This window comes from Mesoplodon densirostris, chromosome 15 (assembly GCF_025265405.1).
Source record: "Mesoplodon densirostris isolate mMesDen1 chromosome 15, mMesDen1 primary haplotype, whole genome shotgun sequence".
In the NCBI taxonomy this organism is placed as follows: Eukaryota; Metazoa; Chordata; class Mammalia; order Artiodactyla; family Ziphiidae; genus Mesoplodon; species Mesoplodon densirostris.
Window position 1 is genome coordinate 40,840,528 of NC_082675.1, and position 17,573 is coordinate 40,858,100.

Here is a 17,573-nt window from a genome sequence, read left to right on the forward strand (position 1 = left end):
ATGTCTTTTGAGCCTCAAAATCTGCCTTTTCTTTTAGGAAAGAGAATGACTCCCAACCCAAAATTTTTAGCAGAAAAACAAAGAGCCTAAGGCACAGTTTGGCAGAAACTACCCTCTTCATACCCATACACATCTTATAAAAAGCAAATGAAAAAGCATGTTTCTAGCTTTTGCCCTTCTATGTTCATTCACTAATTTACTGAACATAATTTGAAGTGTGTAAATAGCACAGTGGCTTAGAACTGGTTAACTGAGGCAGGCTGCCTTGTTTTGATCTCTGCTCTGTCCCTTATGAAAATAAGACTAGTTACAGTTTACAGATAAATGATATTTAGTAAAAATATTAAAACACACATGAGAAGCTGGGCATGGGAATCCAAATCCAGCGCAGTGGTGACCTCTGAGAAGGGAGAGCAGACTGGGAACAGGGTGGGATACATGATGGGATTCAGTCATAGCAGCAATGCTTAATTTCTTAAGAAGGTCATGCATATGCAGGTATAGTCTCTTTTTTTGTGTTCATAAAATGTTTTCTTTTTTTAAATTTTATTTATTTTTTTATACAGCAGGTTCTTATTACTTATCAATTTTATACATATTAGTGTATATATGTCAATCCTAATCTCCCAATTCATCACACCACCACCCCCACCACCACCACTTTCCCCCCTTGGTGTCCATACGTTTGTTCTCTACATCTGTGTTTCTATTTCTGCCCTGCAAACCGGTTCAGCTGTACCATTTTTCTAGGTTCCACATATATGCGTTAATATACGATATTTGTTTTTCTCTTTCTGACTTACTTCACTCTGTATGACAGTCTCTAGATCCAGCCGCATCTCTACAAATAACCCAATTTCGTTCCTTTTTTGGCTGAGTAATATTCCATTGTATATAAGTACCACAACTTCTTTATCCATTCATCTGTCGATGGGCATTTAGGTTGCTTCCATGACCTGGCTATTGTAACTAGTGCTGCAGTGAACATTGGGGTGCATGTGTCTTTTTGAATTATGGTTTTCTCTGGGTATATGCCCAGTAGTGGGATTGCTGGGTCATATGGTAGTTCTATTTTTAGTTTTTTAAGGAACCTCCATACTGTTCTCCATAGTGGCTGTATCAATTTACATTCCCACCAACAGCACAAGAGTGTTCCCGTTTCTCCACACCCTCTCCAGCATTTGTTGTTTGTAGATTTTCTGATGATGCCTTTTCTAACTGGTGTGAGGTGATACCTCATTGTAGTTTTGATTTGCATTTCTCTAATAATTAGTGATGTTGAGCAGCTTTTCAAGTGCTTCTTGGCCACCTGTATGGCTTCTTTGGAGAAATGTCTATTTAGGTCTTCTGTCCATTTTTTGATTGGGTTGTTTGTTTTTGTAATATTGAGCTGCATGGGCTGTTTATATATTTTGGAGATTAATCCTTTGTCCATTGATTCGTTTGCAAATATTTTCTCCCATTCTGAGGATTGTCTTTACGTCTTGTTTATGATTTCCTTTGCTGTGCAAAAGCTTTTAAGTTTCATTAGGTCCCATTTGTTTATTTTTGTTTTTATTTCCATTACTCTAGGAAGTAGATCAAAAAAGATGTTGCTGTGATTTGTGTCAAAGAGTGTTCTGCCTATGTTTTCCTCTGAGAGTTTTATAGTGTCCAGTCTTATATTTAGGTCTCTAATCCATTTTGAGTTTATTTTTGTGTATGGTGTTAGGGGGTGTTCTAATTCTTTTACATGTAGCTGTCCAGTTTTCCCAGCACCACTTATTCAAGAGACTGTCTTTTCTCCATTGTATATCCTTGCCTCCTTTTCATAGATTAGTTGACCATAGGTGCGTGGGTTTATCTCTGGGATTTCTATCTTGTTCCATTGATCTATATTTCTGTTTTTGTGCCAGTACCATACTGTCTTTATTACAGTAGGTTTGTAGTATAGTCTGAAGTCAGGGAGTCTGATTCCTCCAGCTCCATTTTTTTCCCTCAAGACTGCTTTGGCTATTTGGGGTCTTTTGTGTCTCCATACAAATTTAAGAACTTTTTGTTCTAGTTCTGTAAAAAATGTCATTGGTAATTTGATAGGGATTGCATTGAATCTGTAGATTGCTTTGGGTAGTGTAGTCATTTTCACAATATTGATTCTTCCAATCCAAGAATATGGTATATCTCTCCATCTGTTGGTATCATCTTTAATTTCTTTCATCAGTGTCTTATAGTTTTCTGCATACAGGTCTTTTGTCTCCCTAGGTAGGTTTATTCCTAGGTATTTTATTCTTTTTGTTGCAATAGTAAATGGGAGTGTTTCCTTAATTTCTCTTTCAGATTTTTCATCATTAGTGTATAGGAATGCAAGAGATTTCTGTGTATTAATTTTGTATCCTGCAACTTTACCAAATTCATTGATTAGCTCTAGTAGTTTTCTGATGGCATCTTTAGGATTCTCTATGTATAGTATCATATCATCTGCAAACAGTGACAGCTTTACTTCTTCTTTTCCCATTTGGATTCCTTTTATTTCTTTTTCTTCTCTGATTGCCGTGGCTAGGACTTCCAAAACAATGTTGAATAATAGTGGTGAGAGTGGACATCCTTGTCTTGCTCCTGATCTTAGAGGAAATGCTTTCAGTTTTTCACCATTGAGAATGATGTTTGCTGTGGGTTTGTTTTATATGGCCTTTATTATGTTGAGGTAGGTTCCCTCTGTGCCCACTTCCTGGAGAGTTTTTATCATAAATGGGTGTTGAATTTTGTCAAAAGCTTTTCTGCATCTACTGAGATGATCATATGGTTTTTATTTGTTAATATGGTGTATCACATTGATTGATTTGCGTATACTGAAGAATCCTTGCATCCCTGGGATAAATCCCACTTGATCACAGTGTATGATCTTTTTAATGTGTTGCTGGATTCTGTTTGCTGGTATTTTGTTGAGGATTTTTGCATCTTTGTTCATGAGTGCTATTGGTCTGTAATTTTCTTTTTTTTGTAGTGTCTTTGTCTGGTTTTGGTATCAGGGTGGTGGTGGCCTCATAGAATGAGTTTGGGAGTGTTCCTTCCTCTGCAATTTTTTGGAAGAGCTTGAGAAGGATGGGTGTTATCTCTTCTCTATATGTTTGATAGAATTCACCTGTGAAGCCATCTGTTCCTGGACTTTTGTTTGTTGGAAGATTTTGAAAGACATTTTCAGTTTCAGTGCTTGTGATTGGTCTGTTCATATTTTCTATTTCTTCCTGGTTCAGTCTTGGAAGGTTATACCTTTCTAAGAATTTGTCCATTTCTTCCAGGTTGTCCACTTTATTGGCATAGAGTTGCTTGTAGTAGTCTCTTAAGATGCTTTGTATTTCTGCTGTAACTTCTCCTTTTTCATTTCTAATTTTATTGATTTGAGTCCTCTCCCTCTTTTTCTTGATGAGTCTGGCTAATGGTTCATCAATTTTGTTTATCTTCTCAAAGAACCAGCTTTTAGTTTTATTGATCTTTGCTGTTGTTTTCTTTGTTTCTATTTCATTTATTTCTGCTCTGGTCTTTATGATTTCCTTCCTTCTACTAACTTTAGGTTTTGTTTGTTCTTCTTTCCCTAGTTCCTTTAGGTGTAAGTTTAGATTGTTTATTTGAGATTTTTCTTGTTTCTTGAGGTAGGCTTGTATTGCTATAAACTTCCCTCTTAGAACTGCTTTTGCTGCATCCCATAGGCTTTGGATCATTGTGTTTTCGTTGTAATTTGTCTCTAGGCATTTTTGATTCCCTCTTTGATTTCCTCAGTGATCTCTTGGTTATTTAGTAATGTATTGTTTAGCCTCCATGTGTTTGTGTTTTTTACATTTTTTCCCTGTAATTGATTTATAATCTCATAGCGTTGTGGTCAGAAAAGATGCTTGATATGATTTCAATTTTCTTAAATTTACTGAGTCTTGATTTGTGGCCCAAGATGTGAACTATCCTGGAGAATGTTCCATGTGCACTTGAGAAGAAAGTGTAATCTGCTGTTTTTGGATGGAATGTCCTATAAATATCAATTAAGTATATCTGGTCTATTGTGTCATTTAAAGCTTGTGTTTCCTTATTAATTTTATGTTTGGATGATCTGTCCATTCGTGTAAGTGAGATGTTAAAGTCTCCCCCTATTATTCTGTTACTGTCGATTTCCTCTTTTAGAGCTCTTAGCAGTTGCCTTATGTATTGAGGTGCTCCTATGTTGGGTGCATATATATTCATAATTGTTATATCTTCTTCTTGGATTGATCCCTTGATCATTATGTAGTGTCCTTCATTGTCTCTTATAACATTCTTTATTTTAAAGTCTGTTTTATCTGATATGAGTATTGCTACTCCAGCTTTCTTTTGATTTCCATTTGCATGGAATATCTTTTTCCATCCCCTCACTTTCAGTCTGTATGTGTCCCTAGGTCTGAAGTGGGTCTCTTGTAGACAGCATATATATGGGTCTTGTCTTTGTATCCATTCAGCGAGCCTGTGTCTTTTGGTTGGAGCATTTAATCAATTCACGTTTAAGGTAATTATTGATATGTATGTTCCTATTACCATTTTCATAGTTGTTATGGGTTTGTTTTTGTAGGTCCTTTTCTTCTCTTGTGTTTCCCACTTAGAGAAGTTCCTTTAGCATTTGTTGTAGAGCTGGTTTGGTGGTGCTGAATTCTCTTAGCTTTTGCTTGTCTGTAAAGCTTTTGATTTCTCTGTTGAATCTGAATGACATCCTTGCTGGGTAGAGTAATCTTGGTTGTAGGCTCTTCCCTTTCATCACTTTAAATATATCATGCCACTCCCTTCTGGCTTGTAGAGTTTCTGCTGGGAAATCAGCTGTTAAGCTTATGGGAATTCCCTTGTATGTTATTTGTCATTTTTCCCTTGTTGCTTTCAATAATTATTCTTTCTCTTTAATTTTTGTCAGTTTGATTATTATGTGTCTCAGCATGTTTCTCCTTGGGTTTATCCTGCATGGGACTCTCTGCGCTTCCTGGACTTGAGTGGCTATTTCCTTGCCCATGTTAGGGAAGTTTTCAATTATAATCTCTTCAAATATTTTCTCGGGTCCTTTCTCTCTCTCTTCTCCTTCTGGGACCCCTATAATGGAAATGTTGTTGCGTTTAATGTTGTCCCAGAAGTCTCTTAGGCTGTCTTCATTTCTTTTCATTCTTTTTTCTTTATTCTGTTCCGTGGCAGTGAATTTCACCATTCTGTCTTCCAGGTCACTTATCCGTTCTTCTGCCTCAGTTATTCTGCTGTTGATTCCTTCTAGTATATTTTTCATTTCACTGATTGTATTGTTCATCTCTGTTTGTTTGTTCTTTAATTCTTCTAGGTATTTATTATTTAATTCTTCCAGGTCTTTGTTAAACATTTCTTGCATCTTCTCGATCTTTGCCTGCATTGTTTTTCTGAGGTCCTGGATCATCTTCACTATCATTCTGAATTCTTTTTCTGGAAGGTTGCCTATCTCCACTTCATTTAGTTGTTTTTCTGGGGTTTTATCTTGTTCCTTCATCTGGTACATAGCCCTCTGCCTTTTCATCTTGTCTGTCTTTCTGTGAATGTGGTTTTTCTGTTGTCTGCCCTCTGGTGGATGAGGCTATCTAAGAGGCTTGTCCATAAAATGTTTTCTTAATTAAAAAATTTTTTTAATGAGTAGGAGTTTTCCAGGTGACAGAAAGCAGAAGGGCATGGATAGACTCAGGATGTGTGGGGTATATGGAGGGTAGAGGGCTAGTAGAAGAGAAGGGCATAAAATGAGCCTGTGAGTGTAGGGGAGGGGAGCTCCATCAGTCATGGGCACCTTGGAGAGACTACAGCTCATGCATCACTAAGCCCCCTGCCTGATGCCTTGCATATACAAGGTCCTCCATAAATACTTAAATGCTTAGGAGATAAAATGTAGAGTTGGTGTAAGTATCATTCCTAGAGTTATTCTTTAGATTGTTAGAGAATATTTATTTTCTGTGTTTTTAATGCAGAGCTACCCAAGGGGTTCCAAAGACCAGAGCTAGTCAGAAAACTTTTATTACTGTTCCGTTATATATACGTACAAAATTGAGAGTAAATGTTTAGAAACTTTCAATAATTTGCATTGCTTCAATATCCAAGCATGGGATCAGTGGATGTGTATTTTGCATACCTCCTTTATTTCATTTTTTAGTAATTTAATTTCTCATATATTTTATAAAAGTATTGATCCAGGGAAGAGTAGAGGGAAAAAAAATAGTCCTTCACCCTGAGTTTAAGAAACATATTCTAGAGAACCCTGATGCACATATTTTTAAGGACTGAGTGCCTGTAATAAATGCAGACATAACATGTAATATGTTAATGGCAAGTGGTTCCTTAAAGAGTCCTTTTTTTTAAAAAATATTTTTGATGTATTGTATATCTACTCTATGCCAGGCATCATGCTAAGTGCTTCCATATATGTTAGCTCATTTGCACAAAAACCTTCTAGGCTTGGAATAATAATAATTATTATTATATTTATATACTATTAATCTTATATATTAATAGGGCTATAGTACCTATTAGTAAGGCTAATATAATATTAATATCATAACCCTATTATTAATAATACTTTGCATATAATGTAGTTTTATATTATACTATAATGTATAATAATATTAATGGGATTATAATATTAATATTATATTAACCCTATTAATATGTATTATAACCCTATAACTATAATACCCTATATTATAATAATATATCATCTAAAGCCCATATTATTCTCTATATTAATATATTATATTATTATTATGATAGAAATATTATAACAATAGGGTTAATACAAATTAATATTATAACCATCATAGTGATAATAATAGTAATAATTTATTATGATGATTACTGTTGCTGGCACAGAGGACTAAACGTGCTTCCCAAAGCCCCTCGGCCGAGGCAGGAAGAACACAAATGCTTTATTCCTCATGCAGCTGAGTGTAGACTCCAGGCCTAGGAGGCATCCACACTCCTTTGCTCCCTATCATAGCAACTTGGGAGCAGCTATGCAGTCACAAGCCACCACCTTGAGCACCCTCACCTTCCTCATCTGGAACAGCTAACACCCTGGATCTTGTCCCTTGCAGGTCGCCATCCCCATGAGGTTCAACGGTAAATCTGGAGTGGAAGTGCGTCTGCCAAATGACCTGGAGGATTTGAAAGGATACACATCTCTTTCTTTGTTTCTCCAAAGACCTGAATCAACAGAAAGTGGGAGGACCGAGAATATGTTTGTGATGTACCTCGGAAATAAAGATGTAAGTATTGCTTTGACGTTCCTCTTGTTTTTAAAACAGAATATGGGGCTTCCCTGGTGGCACAGTGGTTGAGAGTCCGCCTGCCGATGCAGGGGACACGGGTTCGTGCCCCGGTCTGGGAAGATCCCACATGCCGCGGAGTGGCTGGGCCTGTGAGCCACGGCCGCTGAGCCTGCGCGTCCGGAGCCTGTGCTCTGCAACGGGAGAGGCTGCAACAGTGAGAAGCCCGCGTACCGCAAAAAACAAACAAACAAACAAAAAAACAGAATATGGTTTTTGAGATGCGTGACACGACTGTGTCACTGCCATTGGCACAGCAGGAGGAAATCCCGCCGCCTCTGATGGCTCCACAGGGGGATCTCCCATCAATTACCGATTGTCCTTGGCTGGGGGATCTAGAGGCCTGGCCTGACGGGCCCGGCATGTGGGCACACATGTGTGTACACGTGAGCATGTCCACACCTGGGCTTGAAGATCAGCACCCCTCCTCCCCTTACAACCAGGGCAGCAGTACCAAGGCTTCATGGAGATCAGAGTAGTTTTTCCTCATAGCACTGGACTCTGTCCTCTTCTCAGGGCACCCAGCCGCAGACCCTTCCATGTGTCTGGGGTGGGGACCATCTGTGAATGAGACCTGGAGTGAAATGCAGCCTCTCCTGCCTCATTAGTAAGAAATAGAGTCGCCCCATCTCTGTAATTCTAAATTCGTTAAACCACCACCATTACAGGCATTTAAAATAGTTTATTTTAGCTTTGAATCCCTCCTCTTAAAATACATCTATTCCACCTAAGTGTCAGAGGAAAAGGTAATCACTGACTAGGTTATGCTACATGATTGGAAAAGAAATTCCTGAAACATGGTTCTCAAAAATTCTGGGCAATTAGAAAATGGTTGGCTGTCACTGTGGACTTCGTATTTAAGGATTCCTAAAATCAGCACTGTTACTGGTCACCCGGTCATGCTTCAAGGTCCTGGGACTTCATTTGTACCTTTCTTACGACGTGACTTTTTGCTTTGTGTTACGGCAAAATGCACGTGACTCTGCTCCCTCAGCGAGTGTATACCGTATACCTACTAGGTACCATACCCTGTATTGATGATGAACAAAAACGTGTTTCCCGAATGTACTTCATGTACGCTTAAAACAGGTTAAAATGGTAAATTTCATGTTGTTATATATTTTACCACAGTTTTCAAAAATTCGTTTTTACCTAAGGTGCTCACATTCTAACAGGGAAGTAAGGTACATACGTAGCTGACCGTGATAACATAGGGTGAACAGGCATGCCCAGAGTGTTGAGGGGACCTTGTATGGGGCAGGAATAACATAAATGGTTTATCTCCCTTGCCAGAACAAAATCAAATGGAGGCCTGAACCCATATATGGTTCATCTTTATGTCAGGTGCTTGGCAAATATTTGCAGATTGAGAGAACGGAGGAGTGGATAAATGAGTGCCCTCGTGATAACGTGAGCAAGAACAGCCCAGACATTGTTAATTAACTGTGCTGTCTGTCTTATCTTATACCAGGATGCGCCTCATTCATTCTGTCTACCCAGGGTGAACTGAATGAAAGCTGTTAGTTATCAGAAATGCGCTCTCTTGGGATGGGAAGTTGAGAGGATTCAGTATGTGAAGTGCTCTGAGGTGGCCTTTTTGTCTCCAGGCCTCCAGGGACTACATAGGCATGGCAGTCGTAGATGGCCAGCTCACGAGCGTCTACAACCTGGGAGAACGCGAGGCTGAACTCCAAGTGGACCAGACGTTGACCAAGAGCGAAACTCAGGAGGCAGTTATGGACCGGGTGAAATTCCAGAGGTGCGAGTCTGATTGATTACTACTGTTTGTTCATCTGACCTACACTCGCCAAACTTTCATTGTATGCATTGCTGAACCCCATTTTTAGTATTTTGGCTTTGATTTCTTCCATCTTCTCATAAATTTTTATATAACTTTATTATCTAATTTATTTTTAAACAGAATTTATCAGTTTGCAAGGCTTAATTACACCCGAAAAGCCACATCCAGTAAGCCAGAAACTCCTCAGTTCCATGACATGGATAGTGGGAATAGCAACACACTCCTCGATTTGGATCCTGAAAATGTTGTATTTTATGTTGGAGGTTACCCATCTGGTTTTAGAGTAAGTGTGAATGTTTTTTCATGGAATGAAAATATTTAAAATTTAATTTGGCATAATGATGTTTTAATCAATTATATACAAAATGGATTTAACTATGTATTCTTACAGGATATCCAGTGACAATGGCTAACACTTATTGAGTTCTTTTATGTGCAGTGATCTAGGCTTAAGTATATCAACTTAAACAAGCATCACTATCATTCCTGTTTCACAGATGAGAAAACTGAAACAGAGAGGTTGAATAACTTGCCCAAGATCAGACAGCTAGAAAATAACAAAGCCAGAGTATCTGGCTCTAGGGTCCCCATGCTTACCCCCTATGCTATGTTGATGGTTAAAAGTGATAAAAATTATACTGTTTCCTGGTCAGCCTGTTCACTGTCCTTTGTTCAATTAGTGGAAGATTTTTTGATTTTGTTTTTTTTAGCTTCCTAGTAGTCTGAGATTCCCTCCATACAAAGGTTGTATTGAATTAGATGACCTCAATGAAAATGTTCTGAGCTTGTACAACTTCAAAAAGACCTTCAATCTCAACACGACAAAAGTGGAGCCTTGTAGAAGGTAAATAAAACCTATAAGCTGGTGTCTCTTTGTGATTTCGGTAGCTTGCAGTTATATTACATTAAATATGTGTAATTGATATTTAAGGAATATAAATTAAATAAGAAAAAGTCTTTTCCTTATTTGTATAAAATATTAGATTATAGAATTTTCTCGATTTTGAAAAAATAAATCTTTCTTCAATTTTTGATGCCTCCTACCACAAAATATTCAGCATTAGTTGGTACCTGATTTAGGCACAGACTATTTATTTACTGTAAACTTCAAAAAAAAAATCGTGGTCCATAAAGTACACCATGACTTTGGCATATGAACCTATTTGAAAGTTGCTGCCTTGAGCTCCTGACCTACCCTATAGTTTAAAAGATTTGGAAGATTCTAATACGAGACAGACTGAGTATTTGCTACTCAGAATAAAATTATATTTCAAGTTAATAATTCCTTATATTACAAGATCTTCAGCTGCTGGGCCACATCTTCCTAAGTAGACATTTTCAAAAGGGACTCCTGAATAGTATCTCTAGGGTTGAGCTAGGGTTTGATCATCATAGAGTGTAAGGGCACATCCAGGAGAAATAGTGGGCTGTGGTGAACTAAATGGGAAGGAAATCCAAAAAAGAGGGAATATATGTATACGTATAGCTGATTTACTTTGCTGTACAGTAAAAACTAATACAACATTGTAAAGCAACTATACTCCAACAAAAATTTTTTTAAAAAGATGTTTCCTCTTTAATAAAATTGTGGCAACTCGATTGCATGGGCTTTGCTTCCTTTTCCCTCTCGTATTAATAAGAGCGCTTTCCTGGCAGTCCTTTGCTGCTGTGTTCTAACTTACGATGATTGGTGTTCACAGGAGAAAGGAAGAATCAGACAAAAATTATTTTGAAGGTACAGGCTATGCTCGAGTTCCAACTCAACCAAATGCCCCCTTCCCAATATTTGGACAGACAATTCAGACCACCGTGGATAGAGGTTTGCTGTTCTTTGCAGAAAACCAGGTAATCTATAACAAGCATCCAAATACTACCAAATATGTCCATTCATTTGAGCAATTTGGGGGTAACTGGGTTATTACAAACAACCAACGGATCTGAAAAACAATGTACAAATGTTAGCTGCATTCTTTCCCTTGGCCCAATTCTACTATCTTTGCCTGTGCGAGTGTGTGTTTTAGTAAGGCAAGTAATCCGTAATTTGAGAAGATGCCACCAAAATGTGGGAGAAATTGCCCCTTTCCCATTCTTTTGTGTTGTCAGTTTTATTCTTTGAAAACTACTATTTGCCTAGTAATCTACTTATTTTCTGCCTAAAAAACGTTAAGACCTCCTGGGGGTCTCTGAAAGCTAGACTGTTTGACCTCCCGCTGTTTGATTCTTGGTCGGACTGTTTCCAGGCTGTATGGGATTTTGTCTCTGTCTGACCCTTAACTTGCCAGGTCTAGGAAGCTTCTCTGTTTTCAAGCAGCTGAGGTTCCTAGAGGCCATACTTAAGTCTCCTAGTTTAGAAAAAGCCAAAAGTGACCATCTATGAGTGATCGTCAGCGCCATCTGCTGGTAGGTGGTGCTGGACTTAACCTCTCCTGAGAGTAGAGTGCTTCTGTAGCTGCTGTGTAGGTAGTATTTGTGGAGAAATGTGGATCAGCCCGTGGGATCTCCCGTCTGAGACTGTAGGATTGATATGGAGCTTGGGATTTTACCAGACCCTTCTGTCTGCAGGGTAGGGACACAGACCTGGTCAAACTCTCCTCTCTGGGGTTGGTCTGGACGCCTCAGGAGATTCCAAGGCTGAACCAGTTCTGATGGTTTGGGGAGGTCCTGACCTGCCTGAAGAATGAAAAGAGCTGAGCAGTCACACAGCATCTTCAGAGCAAGGCAGTTGTTTTCCAGATCAAGGTCTCCTTTGTATTACATTTTGAAGTTCTGGGAGACTAAGAACCAGAAATACTACTTATAGTAGAAGAAAACTTATGAAATGCCATTAGGAGCCAGATAAGAGAAAATTATCTCCAGTGCTGCTCTTAAGTAGGATGCTATTCTATTATTTATGAGTGTGATGAACCCTCACTGGCTTCTAAGAGCAAGGTTTAGGGTCCAGATAAGGACTGATTTTCCTTTTAGGTAAGGACTCTGGAAGTAGACTTCAAACAGAGTTTCATTAGGAAACTGTGTAAGAGCCAACTTTCAAGTCCTATACCAGACATTTCTCAGCTTACCCTTCCACTAAGGAAATGGTTGGCTCAAGTATGTGCCTTACACCATGATGGGGATGCAATTATGACCCCTAGTAGGTTTGTGGCTGGCTAAGCAAGGTGATTAGTGACAAGAGAGAGAGAAAAAAAGAAGAAGAGAACAGGGTGAAGGACAGAGAGACAGGCTTGGGAGTCATGTAGAACATAAGTTCTGTTAGAGATATTCTGAATTTGAGATATCTGTGAGGCATGCAAGCAATAGCAAATAGGCAATCAGATGTACAGACCTGGCCCTGAAAAGACAGGTCTAGGCTGGAGAAAAATATTTGGGCTCATGGGCACACCTGAATTGGAACCACAGAAGCGACTGTGATTGCCAAGGCAAAGAGAGTAGCGGGAGGGAAGAGGCCCTATTTGGGGTCCCCAAGGAACACTTAAGTGAAAGCTAGAGGAGACATAGGCATATGTCAGAAAACACATGGTGGAAAATGTTTGGGGTTTGAGGAAGACCCTACCTCTCTCCAACAGGTAGCAGTCATATTTTCAAATGATATTAATGATCTGTAGCTTTTCAGTTTCCATTTTTGCCTGCTGGGTATAGATTGTTATAAAACAAAATCATGACAATAGCTAGCATTTATTGTTTCCTTCCTGTGTGCCAACCACTGTATATGATGTTCAACATGATTTGCAAGATTTAACTGTCATACTCGTCCTCGGAGTTGGATATCACAGCACTATTGTTCCTTTGGACTAAGGAGGCAGCTGAAGCTGAGGGCAGTCTGGAATTTGAAAGCATCCCTGGTTCCAGCGTTCTAGCTCTTCCTGAGTCTTATGGTAATCTACATTGTTTCCGTGCTCTAGGATCGCTTCATATCTCTCAGTATAGAAGATGGCAGTCTCATGGTGCGATACAAACTGAATTCAGAGCAACCAAAAGAAAAAGGAATTAGAGGCATCATAAACGACGGGAAAGATCATTTGGTATATCCTTCGAGTCTGTTTATTTGAACTGTTAAATGTTCTTAGTCCTTTAGGTCAGTGCTCAGAACCCTTTTCTATTACCAGATGAACTTATAGTTATTAACTGAGAGACACGTCCTTTTTTTTTTTTTTTTTTTTTTTGCGGTATGCGGGCCTCTCACTGCTGTGGCCTCTCCCGTTGCAGAGCACAGGCTCCGGACGCGCAGGCTTAGCAGCCATGGCTCACGGGCCCAGCCTTTCCGTGGCATGTGGGATCCTCCTAGACCGAGGCACAAACCCGTGTCCCCTGCATCAGCAGGCAGACTCTCAACCACTGCGCCACCAGGGAAGCCTGACACGTCCTTTTAAAATCTGAACATTTTGGGCATGAAATATGTAACATCTGTGTGGCACAGATAAAACATGATTAATTTCAAATGCAAACATTTTGGGAATTCCTTGGTGGTCCAGTGGTTAGGACTCTGCGCTTTTACTGCCGAGGGCACAGTTTTGATCCCTGGTCAAAGAACTAAGATCCCTCAAGCCGCATGGCACAGCCAAAAATAACAAAATAACAAAATTGAAAAAAAAAAGCAAACATTTCTATTTAAGTGTTTTAATAGTATAATTTTATGCAAATGAGCTACTGCTCAGAGCCCATGTATATATACCATGTATATAAATGAACCTGAAGGAAGGCAAACACATAATAGCTCCGAACCACTGTGAATAGGATTCTTTTATTTCTCATTGCTTGCTGATTCATCTCTCCTTTATTTCAGATTCTGATCAAAATTGGAAAAGCCCAAAAAGTTATGCGGATAAATGTGGATTCTCAAAACATTAAAATTGAAGGTGATATATTTGATTTCAGCACATATTATCTGGGAGGAATTCCAATTACAATCAGGGAAAGGTAAGGTGATTTTTTCTTTTAAAGAAGCAAATCACTTCTCTTAAGAGTTACGATTGACACTGATTAGTCTACCTTTTTTTTTTTTTACGTAGATTTTATTTATTTATTTTTGGCTGCGTTGGGTCTTCATTGCTGCGTGCGGGCTTTCTCTAGTTGCGGCAAGCGGGGGCTACTCTTTCTTGCAGTGTGCAGGCTTCTCATTACAGTGGCTTCTCTTGCTGCAGAGCACAGGCTCTAGGTGTGTGGGCTTCAGTAGCTGCGGTGTGTGGGCTCAGTAGTTGTGGCTTGCAGGCTCAGTAGTTGTGGCTCACGGGCTTAGTTACTCTGTGGCATGTGGGATCTTCCCTGGCTTGAACCCAAGTCCCCTGCACTGGCAGGTGGATTCTTAACCACAGCGCCACCAGGGAAGTGGCGGGGTCTACCTTTTTTTAATTCTAGCAAAAAGCAAACACAAAGAATTAACTTTTCAGTATTTACGGTGTTAGCCAACAGAGTAGAACAGGCTGTGAATACTGGATAACTGGACTGGCCATTTGAAAGAGCCTGGGGCGGGGCGGCAGGGGGAGGAATTGTGTGCCACCCCCCCATGGTCATTCCTGGGAGGAGAAAATCCACGAGGCGTAGGCTTGGTGTTGACAACGCTGCCAGTAAGAACAGGGGCTGTGGCCTGGGGCCCTTGAAGACACAGAGGAGAGAGCAGGTAGCCCCTGGCCTGACAGGCGGCCCTGCACACTGAAAGCTGGGGCCACTCCTTCAGGAAGCACCTCCTAGGATGCAAGGCACATCTGTATCACCTGCCCCCTTACGTTTATTGAGCATGGACTAGGGGCCTAACTGTTTCTCGGATGAATGAATACATGAATGAATTAATTTGAATGGAAGTAAAGCTTAATCTGAATGAGAAAAACGAACACCACTTTGAGGATACACTTAAAAATAACTTCTACATTTTATTAATATGTTTGCATCCTACAAAAAAGGCTTTTAGATAGCTGACAATGATGTGTGTGGTACAGCCTCATGACTAAGCTAAGAGCACTCCCAAAACGTTTGGTGATGATTACTTTTATACAAGATCTGAGGCGAGTTAACTCTCTTGCTGTTATTAGTCAGTTGGAAGGAGCACTGGCTGTGATGTATGAGGCCTTGTGCAAAGGCGGTCTTTCTTCTCAATTCCTTCTATGTTTGAGCAGCTGTCCAGCCTCAGGACGGAGGCGCTAATCTTTGTGTTACAGTTGTCAGGGGTTGCCCCCCAAGACAGAAATGTGGGTTAGAGAGTTCAGCACTTTGATAGAGTTTGGGAGTGAGTGTCTTTACTCCCTAGATTCCTTGAAGTGGAAGGGACCGTGCAGATCATGGTATGTCACCTCTGAACTTTAATGAAGAAATTGAGAGTCAAAGAGGTGATATTAATATTTAATATTATCAGTGTTAAATAGCAATTCAACCATGAATAGCTAGTTATGAATGGCCAACAATCTTGGTTTTATTCAATGAAGTGTAATAAATAGAGTTACCTCAGGTAGCACCATGGCACACATCTGAGTCTATCACTTATTTGTTCATCATACAGGCACTCACTGGGTGTCGAGTGGCATCAGGCAGTGTGGTCGGTGTTGGGATGACAACGACGAACAGGGCAGAGCCTCAAGTATAGCGGAAGGGAGACAGTAGACTGAGGCCAGTGCAATCAGAGGGGAAGCTCAGGGTGATAGAGGGCCCGGAGAGGGAATCCACCCACTTGGGGTATCAGGAAAGTGGTCTCTGGCTAGACCCGAAAGACACTGACATATGAAAGTCAACATATGTGAGGAGATAAGAATCGGAGAAAGTGTGAACTCTCCAGAGGGCACCATGAAGCAGGCCAGGGATGCCACGCATGGCTGGTGTGGGAAGCAGGGGCCAGACCACAGAGGATCTTGAAAGTCACAGTAAGGAACCATTGGGGGCTCCAGCAGAGAAAGGACATGATCAGATTTGGGTTTTCAGTAGCTTGTTCTGGTGCAGGGAGGAGACTGGATTAAGAGGGAAAAGGCAGAGGCAGGTAGAAAGGTTGGAAGGTGAGTGTAACAGAGGTGAGAGAGGCAGGTGGCCCGACCACGGAAAGGACAGCGCAGCTGGGGAAAAGGAAGTGGAGTCCCAATATACTCAGGGCAGTGGATGGGCAGTGCTAAATGGTTGCTTGGGTTCGGGGAGCACCCAAGAGGGACACCTGGGGTTTGATCTAGTGCTTGGACAGATGGCCAGCACCAGCAGAGAAACAGGGCAGTGAGTTCAGTCTCAGACAGGCTGAGTCCCAGGAGCCCAGGAGACAGCAGGTGGAGATGCCAAGAAGGGGTTGGACAGAAGGCCTGGACCTTTGCAGAGAAGACCAGGCTGGAGAAAGGATGAACGAAGCTTGGGAACAGGTGGCCATTGAGATTAGGCGGGCAGGTGGGCTCCCAGAGCCGTGAGGGATCTCAGCGGCGATACGAGAGCCACTGGTGGGTGGTTTGCATCTGTGTGGTGTCAGCAGAAGGTCCACAGACAGCAATGTGGGTGCCAACCAAGCAAGGTTTACTAGACAAAAGTAATGGGTGAGGATCCAAAGAAATGGTTCTAGTTTCGGCTCAGCCACCAAATAGCGGGGTGACCTTGGGTTAAGTCAACACTCAACCTTTCTTTGACTTTTTATCTCTGTCCATTAAAGAAATACACATGGCTATCGTTATACGTATATGTACAGATAGACATATAGAATCTTCCTAGTCATTTGTTTTAAGGTCTTCCAAACAGGGACTGTTTCCTTTTTCTGGGCAAGTTTATACTTCGATTTTTGATTCAAACCACAATGACATGGAACATACAGGAGATAGAGGCCAATTGAAAGATTTCACTGAGCTTTTACTCTCTCAAAAGTAACATGCTAAACAATATTCAGCTGTTTCTGGCCCTGCTTCATCCCCCTGGTTTGGTTCAGAGTCCTGAGAACCCCCTCTGACGTGGGTCACAGAGGATTTCTCCCGAGAACCCAGCAATTCTTTCAAAGGAGGGAGACGCCCCGACCCCTGGCGTTAGTGGAAGACAGTCAGTGCTTGAACCTAATGTGGAGAGAAGCAAGCCTCGTGTAATCTCTAAATACAGTACCTTTGACAAGAGAGCTTGTGGGTGTGGTGTTTTCTCCTCTCTCCCTGTCGTGTACCTTCTGGGAATGGGGACCCAGATCTTGGAATGACTTGTTTAGGATTACAGTCAGAAGTCACAATCTGTTAATCCCATCTGCTTCCCATGAGAAGAGCAAATCCTCCCCTAAGAATGCCAGAGGGCCTCAGACCAACAAGAAATACTTCCTGCGGACCTACATCATTGCATCACAGAGTATAATAATATAACGTTAAAATGAAAATAATTCAAAAAGTAAACCCCAGGCAGGGATCTGTTGGGCATTTACTAAAACCCAACCTGGAGTTTGGGATTAGATTTTGCTCTTCTGTCCTCTGAGATCTGCCCACGGCAGGTTGGACCTGGCTAAGCCTTTGTGAACCAACCGATTGGCCCGTAGTGTG

General features: G+C 40.7%; 1 protein-coding gene across 4 annotated transcripts in view; it reads left to right on the forward strand.

Annotated features, from left to right (window-relative positions):
* The window catches only part of LAMA3 (laminin subunit alpha 3), a 242,513-nt gene that overhangs the window by 198,200 nt on the left and 26,740 nt on the right, over positions 1-17,573 (forward strand). For all 4 annotated transcript variants that reach the window (XM_060119680.1, XM_060119677.1, XM_060119678.1 and 1 more), the window contains 7 exons: positions 7,083-7,253; positions 8,921-9,072; positions 9,235-9,397; positions 9,825-9,958; positions 10,815-10,959; positions 13,014-13,133; positions 13,895-14,028. In XM_060119680.1, the coding sequence (XP_059975663.1) occupies positions 7,083-7,253; positions 8,921-9,072; positions 9,235-9,397; positions 9,825-9,958; positions 10,815-10,959; positions 13,014-13,133; positions 13,895-14,028 (1,019 nt within the window). The remainder of the gene's footprint in view (positions 1-7,082; positions 7,254-8,920; positions 9,073-9,234; positions 9,398-9,824; positions 9,959-10,814; positions 10,960-13,013; positions 13,134-13,894; positions 14,029-17,573) is intronic.